Below are 10,676 nucleotides of genomic sequence, written 5' to 3'. Positions count from 1 at the left end.
CATAACGATTGTATCACGGTGGTTGGCTTAGTGCAGAGATTTGTGCAGAGTTTCTCTCGCACCACCTCTTGACAGTCACTATCCCAGGTCCCATGAAAGCATGCTATATTACATGCCCTAGCACACTGTTTGGAAGAGGCTTCAAAACTAGTGGGAATGTGAATATTCACTATGATAGAAGGCTTAAAGGGAAGTCCTGGCACAGAAGATGACAGATTTATGATCAGGCATCTCTCCTCTGCTCCCTAGCCTCTGCTTTCTTTCTACCTCCTGGCTCTTCTTCAGCTTTTCATCTCTCTAATTAAAGTTTGCTCTCTTTTCACAGACCCTTCTCTTCTGCTTATCGCCACTGCACCCTCTTTTATTCTAGAAAGGCCTGTGTTTTACATTTTTGGCTTTCCTCGAGCACAACGTGACTAGTAAATATGAGCAGGCCCACATTTCACAACCAAAAACACTTCCATTGTAGTTTTGCCCCTTTCCCACTGCATGGTACTGGCTCGACTCGACTCGACTCTCGTTGACTCTACTCGCTTTACTTTTTTGGGGTTTCGTTTTCCACTAGAGATAGTATCGCCTCACGGCGAAGCCCTGCTGATCATTTGTGGGCGTGCTGACTAGTTTTTCTTTTTTTTTAAGATTTTATTTATATTTAAATAAATATGAATAAATATATTTATATTTTATTTTATTTATTTATAGTGGTATTTTCATGTCACCTTTTAGTATCGGCTCAGCTCACTTGGAACCTCGACGGAGGTGGTGCCAAAAAAAGTACCTGGTACCAGACACCCCTAACTGTTGCCCAGTGGAAAACCAAAAAAAAGTGAGTAGAGTTGAGTCGAGCCGGTACCATGCAGTGGAAAAGGGGCATTTGACACCTGACCCCCGAAAGCCTAACACTTGCAGCCCTCAGAGAACTACTGCAGTGAGCAGCATCTATGGAAGGCATTTGAAAATGGCTGCTGTTTGCAGAATGTGCTGGGTATCTGTGGTCTTTCCATTTGAATTTTCCTGCCCCGCTTGCTTTTTGCCCCCCAAGCCATGAAATTATTTCTGAATTGTTGCTTTTGTTACCACAGCTGAACGATGGAGGTCGGCCCTCAGGTAGAAATCAAACATGGCCATTTTACATAAACGAGGCTGTTAAGTCTCCACATTGAAGGATGTTGTCAACAAGTTCCTGTTTTATTAAGCCACACAGACACCGTCAAATTACATTTTTTTGCTCATACAATATAATAAGGAATACTTGACGTGATGTGAGATGGCATGATGCGATGTGGTGTGATGGAGGCATGCCGTTGACCGGGTTGCACTCTGGGAGATGACTTAGTTCTTGCGCAGTTTGTCCAGTCTGAAGCCTCCTCCGGTTAAAGCCAGTTTGCTGCTGATGGGGGGCAGAGCGGTTGGATGTTCCACCTTGGCCTTGCTACTCTCCTCTCTGGGTAAACACATGGGGCAACAGGAAATATGACAGTAATGGAAAAAAACCCAAAAACAAAGTCTTTCCAGGCTCAAGAAACCCACCCCTTGAACCCCTGAACCTTGACCACCACCCATCTCCAGCATACTCTCTACAGTGATGGGCAGGAACATATCTTTGAAACAGTAAGTCAAACATTTTTGGTGTAAGTTTAAGCACTTTTTGACAAAGGTATGGCCAAAATATGACTGTGAACCTTTTGTGACCTTGACCCAATTATCACAAAATTGTAATTATTTCCTCAGGTCATTGAATGACCACAGCCCCCCTTTTCTGGACATTTCATGCAATTTGCTGCAGCCATTTTCATGTGACGATGTTGCGGCACAGGGCGGCACGGTGGCGCAGTGGTCAGCACAGTCGCCTCTCAGCAAGAAGGTCCTGGGTTCAAGCCCCGGGATAGTCCAACCTTGGGGGTCGTCCCGGGTCGTCCTCTGTGTGGAGTTTGCATGTTCTCCCCGTGTCTACGTGGGTTTCCTCCGGGGGCTCCTGTTTCCTCCCACAGTCCAAAGACATGGAGGTCAGGTGGATCAGCTACACTAAATTGCCCCTAGGTATGAATATGTGTGTGTGATGGCCTAGCGGCCTGCCCAGGGTGTGTCCCCGCCTGCCGCCCAGTGACTGCTGGGATAGGCTCCAGCATCCCCACAACCCTGAGAGCAGGATAAGCGGTTTGGAAAATGGATGGATGGATGGATGGATGCTCAACAAAGCTGGAAGATACACATACACACAACAAAAACACAACAAGGCTGGAAGATTCACCATATACGTACAAAGGTCGTTGATGAGGCTGGATGGCTGTTGAGACACAAGCAAACACACAAACAACTGGCTCCAAAAACCTCACATCTTGGGACGTGGTGAAAAAAAAAATCCTTATCAAAAAAATGCAAAATGGTGGTTGAAAAAGCATGCTGTTATAGGAAGACGTGATGCCCATGTGTGCAAATAATTGCACAGGTTTACTTACACAGGAAACTCTCCACACTCCCTGTCACTCACCATCTAGTGATTGGTTATAACAAGCCTCCCTCCCTCCCTCCCTCCCTCTCTCTCTCTCTCTCTCCCAGCAGCTGGTGCTCTTTCAGCCGCTCTCCAAAGAGGCAGCGAGCTCTCATGGCAGGTCCACAGGGGCTCCTCACGTCTCCCCTCTGAAATGTGGCGAGGCCTTCAAAGACCATCCACAGACAGTCATGGGATTCTTTCAAGGAGCTGATTCGCATAATTCAGTAAGATGTATTTTATATATATATGTAAAAAAAGGCGTCCAGGTGGCGTGGCGGTCTAGTCCGTTGCCTACCAACACAGGGATCTTCGGTTCGAACCCCCGTGTTACCTCCAGCTTGGTCGGGCGTCCCTACAGACACAATTGGCCTTGTCTGCGGATGGGAAGCCGGCTGTGGGGTATGTGTCCTGGTCGCTGCACTAGCGCCTCCTCTGGTCGGTAGGGGTGAGGGGAAAATGGTGTGGTAAAGACTAACATAACGTTTCAAAAATACATGGCCGCACGAGGAAAACAAGTCCAGACATTTGTCAACATCTGAATCCATTTGTATGACTTAAAGCACGAGCCTCGTTTCTCAGTCGGCGCTTCCTAACTAGGACAGGCAGTCATTACAACCACGAGACTTTAAGAGGAAGAAGTAGATTGATATATTTTTAGATTTTTTTCAAATTTTTGATTTACTCTGTTGATCCCTGTAGGGACATTATGCTCTGCATCCCCCCCCCCCGTTTTTCTCCCCAATTGTACCTGTCCAATTACCCCACTCTTCCGAGCCGCCCCGGTCGCTGCTCCACCCCCTCTGCCAGTGGCGGCGACAGGGTATGGCTAGCCCAACCAAGAATTGTGTAAGCCCCACCTTAGTCCCACCATGGAACAACCAAGAAAATTACCAAGCAGAATTAGCCAACCCAGGGCCTCCACGTTAGCCTGGCATCGCCAGACCAATTCGCAAATGGGAAGGGAAGCCCTCATTTTCAATCTCCAAGCGGTGTTATCAACGGGCGCGCACCAAATACCGCTATTAAAGTGATGACATCATTTTCGTAAACAGAACGGACACACATTCGGATACATAAGCTTGCTAGCTAGTGCCATTGACATTTATTGTAAGTTATAATCACTCATACGAACAATTACGGTGCCAAATATGAAACTCTCAGACACATTGTTTACTGTTGGTGTTCAGCACTACGGATAGGCCGATGTGACACATTGTTTGTGTTTATACGCTATGTGTTGTGTTCTTGTTTTAAATGCTGCCGCCGCGCAGCATGCAGTGGACGGGTGTGCCTGACAACATGAATGAGGTGAATAGCATTGTAGCGAATTCGGGGGGAGGGCAACCACAGGAACTGCCGCGGCCGGGACTCGAACCCGTATCGCCCGCACCGGACACCGTTGCCGCCATCCAGGATCTGTATCAGCGGAGCAGTGAACGGCTGGACCCTCAGTAGAGCCAACAGCTGAAAGACCTGCTCCAACAGTTCGCTGAGATTTTCGCTGCACGCGAAGAGGAGTGCACCCAGACCAACCTGGTGCAGCACACAATCGACACTGGCACAACCCCGCCCACTAGACTGCGACACTACAACAATGCAACTCTTAAGGACTCCTACCCCTTGCCCCGCATTGACGACGCTCTGGACCACATCGCAAGGTCACAGTGGTTCAGCTCACTTGACCTACGGAGCAGTTACTGGCAGGTGGAGCTGGCACCAGAAGCCAGACCCAAGATGGCTTTCACCATTGGCCAGGGACTCTGGCAGTTTCGTGTGATGCCCTTTGGTCTCTGCAATGCCCCCGCCACGTTCGAGAGACTAATGGAGAGGGTGCTGGCTCACATTCCCCGCAACCGGTGCGTGGTTTACCTTGATGACCTTCTGGTTCATGCCGCTGACTTCGAGCTGGCCCTAGAGAACCTCCGTCAGGTCTTCCAAGCCATTCGGGGGGCGGGCCTGCGCCTGCACCCCAGGAAATGCAACCTCCTTCGACGTGAGACCAAGTTTTTGGTGCCATGTGGTGGGGGCAGAGGGCATGGCCCCTGATCCTACTAAGGTGGAGGCGGTCGAGAAATGGCCAGTTCCACGAAACGTCAGCAAAGTGTGCAGCTTCGTGGGGCTCGTCTCCTACCAACATTTTGTCCGCAACTTTGCCTCCATTGCCAGTCCCCTACACCGTCTCACCGAGACGGGATGGGAGTTCAACTGGGATGACAACTGTGCAGCTGCCTTTGCCCTGCTCCGCACCGCCTTGATCACTGCACCCATCCTGGCCCTTCCTGATCCTAAGTGCCATTTCATCTTGGACACAGACGCCAGCAATGTGGGGCTGGGGGCCGTCCTGTCTCAGGAGGTTGCCAAGGGTGAGAGAGTGGTGGCCTACTACAGTCGTGTCTTGAGCCGCCCTGAACGCAATTACTGCATTACATGACGCGAGCTCCTGGCTACCCCAATCTCTATGGCCAGGCCTTTCTCCTGCGGATGGATCATGCGGCCCTGATTTGGCTGCTCAGCTTTAAGGAGCCCGAAGGCCAGGTGGCTAGGTAGATTGAGGAGCTGCAGAACTAAGACTTCTAGACACAGCACCGAGCTGGGCGCCTGCACAGCAATGCAGATGCCCTCTCACGTTGTCCCTGCAAGGACTGCAGACATTGTGAGCGCCAAGAGGAGCGAGACAGAGCAATCCTCCAATGTCCACCATGCCGCAGGTTGAGCCAGAGGAGGTGTGGCTGATGGCAATGGACAAGCAGGAGTGGCAAACAGTGCAGGATAGTGATCCTACCCTGGCCAGGGTGGGACAGTGGGTCGACGCCAAGGCACGCCCCACTGGCAAGCTGTCTCTGCCATGTCGGTGGAGACCAAGGCCTACTTTTCTCAGTGGGCCATCTTGGCCCGACATGATGGACTGTTGTACCGGGTCTGGCAAGCGCTGGGCCGGGGAAGAAGTGTGTGGCAGTTACTGGTGCCCAAGGACTGGCGCCAACGAGTGCTATGGGCGGCCCACAGCTCGGTGGGGGCAGGTCACTATGGGGTGGCAAAGATGCTGAACAAACTGCGCCAATGGTTCTACTGGGCCGGATACAGGCATGACACTGAACTCTTTGTGCACTGTTGTGATGCCTGGGCCCCAATGGAGCGGGTCGGTGTGGACCTCCTTGGCGCATTTCCCACCACAGACAATGGAAACTGCTACGTACTTGTGGCCATGGACTACTTTACCAAATGGCCTGAGGCGTATGCGGTCCCAGACCAGAGTGCTGCCACTACACCCGACTGGCTGGTGTGTGAGATGTTCTGTAGGTTCGGTGCACCCAAAGAAATACACAGTGATCAGGGGCGGAACTTCGAGGCACAGGTGTTCGCTGAGGTATGTCAACGCATGGGGTTGAAGAAGACCAGGACAACGCCCCTCCACCCCGAGCGATGGACTGGTGGAGAGGTTCAATTGAACGCTCACAACACAACTCGCTATTGTCACCTCACGGCACCAGCGAGACTGGGACTGTCATCTACCCCTGGTCCTGTGGGCGTACCGATTGGCAGTAAAAGAAAGTACTGGGTGTACACCATCCGCGCTCATGTTCGGGAGAGAACTGCAGACCCCTTTGGACTTAGCCTTAGGCATGCCCCCTGGCACTGACCTTCCCAAGTTACCCGGTTTCAAGTACCTGCGGGACCTCCAACAACGTCTGGCCAAGGCACACGAGTTTGCTCGGCAGCATCAGGAACAGGCAGGTGCAAAACAAAGCAGGCGTATGACGCTCGTTGTCAGGGCCGCTCCTTCACCCCAGGAGCGAAGGTGTGGGTCTTCAACCCAACTCGGAAGAGAGGAGTCTCCCCCAAGCTCGCCAGCCAGCGGGTGGGGCCCTGTGAGGTGTTGGAGCAGCTTTCGGATGTTGTGTATCGGGTGAAACTGTGTGTCCAGGGGCGGGTGGTAGTTCTGCACCGGGACCGTTTGGCACCTTACCGCCCCTTGGCTGAAGAACCTGCAGATCAGTTTAGCCCACCCGGGACAGTCCCTCCTACTCCCACAGGCCCTACCAACCGGACAGACAGTGGGGAACAGGGACCCGTGCCCCTGCAGCGGCGGAGACGGCTTCCCCTTCGCTATAGGGACTTTGTTGTCGGTTGAGGACAGGCGACACACTGGAGGGGGTAATGTAGCGAATTTGGGGGGGCAACCACAGGAACTGCCACGGCCGGGATGCGAACCCGTATTGCCCGCACCACGGGAGACATCGTTGACCGCTCGACTAAAGGGTCAGACCCGTCAGCCAGTGGCCAGTGTGTCTACTAATGTCTACTACTAATGTGTCTACCATGCACGTTACAGTATTGTCTAAACTCAGTAGTAGTAGTGACCGTCCACGTCTGTTGCTCTCGATGTAATTTTGCGTGTGAAAAAAGGAGCGTGCAATCATCTAACCCATAGTCGCCTAATGTGTGGTATTTCTAGCTGTTGGGAGGGGGCGCTATTCTATTGTATATTTCACATTGAAATTCTGACATTGATTTGAGCCCCGCCACTGTATGGATTAACCCCACCTTAATTTAGCCAAAAAAACGTTTTGCCACCGCCACTGCTGCCGATCCAGGGAGGGCTGCAGACTACCACATGCCTCCTCCGATACATGTGGCGTCGCCAGCCGCTTCTTTTCACCTGACAGTGAAGAGTTTCACCAGGGGGACGTAGCACGTGGGAGGATCACGCTATTCTCCCAGTTCCCTCTCCCCTCCCTAACAGGCGTCCAAACCGACCATAGGAGCAACCAGCACACGACCCACATCTGGCTTCCCACCCACATACACGGCCAATTGTGTCTGTAGGGACTCCTGACCAAGCCGAAGGTAACACGGGGATCGAACTGGCGATCCCGGTGATGGTAGGCAACGGAACAGACCGCTACGCTACCCGGACGCCCCTATGCTCTGCATTTAACTCATCCTAGCTGTGTAGCTCGGAGCAGAGGGCAGCCACCATGCAGCTTCTGGGGACCAACTCCAGTTCTTCCTACCACTGCCTTGCTCAGGGACACAGACAGGAGTATTAACCCTAACATGCATGTCTTTTTGATGGTGGGGGAAACTGGAGCACCCAGAGAAAACCCATCGCAGACACGGGGGGAACATGCAAACGCTACACAGAGGACGACCTGGGATGACCCCCAAGGTTGGATAACCCCGGGGTTCGAACCCAGGACCTTCTTGCTGTGAGAAGACAACACTAAGCAGAGCAGTGTGCCAACCTCTTTAAAAGAATGAGCCCACGGTTTCCCATAGGGGTGGATGGTACTTCAGACCTGTGTGATCATCTTACTAAGACAGCAGTTGCAAAGTTATTTTCCTCAAGAGCCCCGAAGCTGTCCCTGCTGCCTCCCTCTCACAGAGACACACTTTCAGTGGCACCGATTGGTATGTACAGCCATGAAAACCCACTTTTACATCATTTAGACCAATGGAAGTAAGATTTATATTCCAAGTCCAAAACCCACAAAGGATAAAAATCAGTCAGAACACATGGCTGAGCAAAACCTGACACATGCCCCAGCACCATGTTTCTGTTGTTACCTCCTCTGTCCCTGTGTCCTTTGGTGTTATTCTCATTTTTGTCTTGTCTGGTTTTATTTCTTTTGTAAAGCACTTTGTAACATTTTTAAGAAAAGTGCTATATAAATAAAGATATTTTGTTTTTCCATTCCATTATCCAAACCATTTATCCTGCTCTCAGGGATGCTGGAGCCTATTCCAGCAGTCATTGGGCGGCAGGCGGGGAGACACCCTGGACAGGCCGCCAGCCCATCACACAGGGCTCACACACACACACACACACACACACACACACACACACACACACACACACACACACACACACACACACCCCTAGGGACAATTTAGTAAGGCCGATTCACCTGACCTACATGTCTTTGGACTGTGGACGGAAACCCACGCAGACACGGGGAGAACATGCAAACTCCACACAGAGGACGACCTGGGACGACCCCCAAGGTTGAACTACCCCAGGGCTCGAACCCAGGACCTTTTTGCTGTGAGGCGACCGCGCTAACCACTGCGCCACCGTGCCACCATAAATAAATATATTGTTATTAAACGTTATTAAACCATCTATTTTCCAAAAAAGGTCTTTTGCACAACGTATCTAATAAGAGCCATCACGTTTCTGTGGTTTATGAAGACTTTCAGGTCAAAAACAGGCCGCAAATGACCGTCTTCCTTATTGGACTCAAGGGTCTGAGGTCCCTGAACTGGCTGTAAAGCACTACAGGGCTACTATTTTGGCCTATTCAAATAAACTCGACTTGACAAAAGTCAAGTGGACATTAATTGTCTATTAATATAGACAACTAATGTTCACTATCTACCGATCTTACTGCTAAATGTGGCGTGTGTAACGTGACTGTGGAGGGTGGCTGCAGATTCACCGCATAGGAGCACTAGACTGCTGGTCACCTAGTCGGGCTAGCTGTTAGCTAATCAGCAGCTAGCTGTTAGCTAATCAGCAGCTAGCCCATTTCTGTGTCAGCTTGCAGTGAAATCGGAAACAGCTTTTTAACCAGCAACACAAACAGGCACGAGGGCACAACAGAGTCCTGAAAGCTGGTTTACACAAGAGGAGCATTTTGTTTACTGGTCTATTTTTGTATTTATTAATAGCATCGTTCATGCATCTCTGATCATCTGTCCATCTAACAGTCCACAAAACAACAAGACCGTCAACTTATGCTTGTTTTCTGTTTACCATGACACTACCGGTCTTGATTTATTCTTAATGGTAACCATGACACTACCGGTCTTGATTTATTCTTAGTGGTAACCATGACACTACCGGTCTTGATTTATTCTTAGTGGTAACCATGACACTACCGGTCTTGATTTATTCTTAGTGGTAACCATGACACTACCGGTCTTGATTTATTCTTAGTGGTAACCATGACACTACCGGTCTTGATTTATTCTTAGTGGTAACCATGACACTACCGGTCTTGATTTATTCTTAGTGGTAACCATGACACTACCGGTCTTGATTTATTCTTAGTGTTAACCATGACACTAGCGGTCTTGATTTATTCTTAATGGTAGCCATGACACTACCGGTCTTGATTTATTCTTAATGGTAACCATGACACTACCGGTCTTGATTTATTCTTAATGGTAACCATGACACTACCGGTCTTGATTTATTCTTAGTGGTAACCATGACACTAGCGGTCTTGATTTATTCTTAATGGTAGCCATGACACTACCGGTCTTGATTTATTCTTAATGGTAACCATGACACTACCGGTCTTGATTTATTCTTAATGGTAACCATGACACTACCGGTCTTGATTTATTCTTAGTGGTAACCATGACACTACCGGTCTTGATTTATTCTTAGTGGTAGCTAGCTACCTAACAGGAGCATGTCTATGTTCCCTCAACCCCATTTCAGTGAACTTACCTCAATTTAACCTAACCTAACCTACCTTAACCTGACCTAACCTCAACCTAACCTTAACCCAGCACACCTGAAAGTCTTCATAAACCACATAAATGTGACAGCTCTTATTAGATAAGTTGTGCAAAAAATAAAATAAAATACATTTTCAGAAAATAGATGGGTTAATAACTTTTAATAATAATAAATTTATTTATATAGCACTTTTCCTAACACTGTTGCAACGTGCTAATAAAACCAGACAAGGCAAAAATGAGAATAACGCCAAAGGACACGAACACAGAGGAGGTCACGACAATAAATAAATGAGACCAAAATAAACAGGAATAAAAATAAAAACAGTATAGAGAAATAAAAACAAATATCAAACATTTGTAAAAGCTTTCATAAAAAGAAAAGTTTTAAGACGAGATTTAAAAGAAGCTAGAGACTTGGTTTGTCTTGGTTCAGCAGGAACAGAGGTCAACAGTGTGGGGAATCTAACAGCAAAAGCCCAATCACACTTTGTGACAAACCGAGACCGGGTAATAACCAGCGGGGCTCCATCTGCAGATCTTAATGGTCAAGGGGGCGCATACCAGGTCAATAAAATGGAAATGAATGTAGGAGCAAGACCATTTAAGGCCTTAAAAGTTTGCAATAAAATTTTAAAATCAATTTGAAATCTAACAGGGGGCTAATGTAGGGAGGCAATCACGGGAGTGATATGATCATGCCTCCTCATCC

The 10,676-nt window shown here is 49.2% G+C and overlaps 1 protein-coding gene across 1 annotated transcript in view; it reads right to left on the bottom strand.

The window, feature by feature from the left end:
* Positions 1 to 1,332: 1,332 nt before the first annotated feature.
* cfap58 (cilia and flagella associated protein 58) overlaps positions 1,333 to 10,676 on the bottom strand; it is a 191,483-nt gene continuing 182,139 nt past the window's right edge. The window contains exon 18 of the mRNA XM_056280568.1: positions 1,333 to 1,444. Within this exon, the coding sequence (XP_056136543.1) occupies positions 1,333 to 1,444 (112 nt within the window). The remainder of the gene's footprint in view (positions 1,445 to 10,676) is intronic.

This window comes from Lampris incognitus, chromosome 5 (assembly GCF_029633865.1).
Source record: "Lampris incognitus isolate fLamInc1 chromosome 5, fLamInc1.hap2, whole genome shotgun sequence".
Taxonomy (NCBI): Eukaryota; Metazoa; Chordata; class Actinopteri; order Lampriformes; family Lampridae; genus Lampris; species Lampris incognitus.
This window is presented reverse-complemented; position numbering and strand designations above follow the sequence as displayed.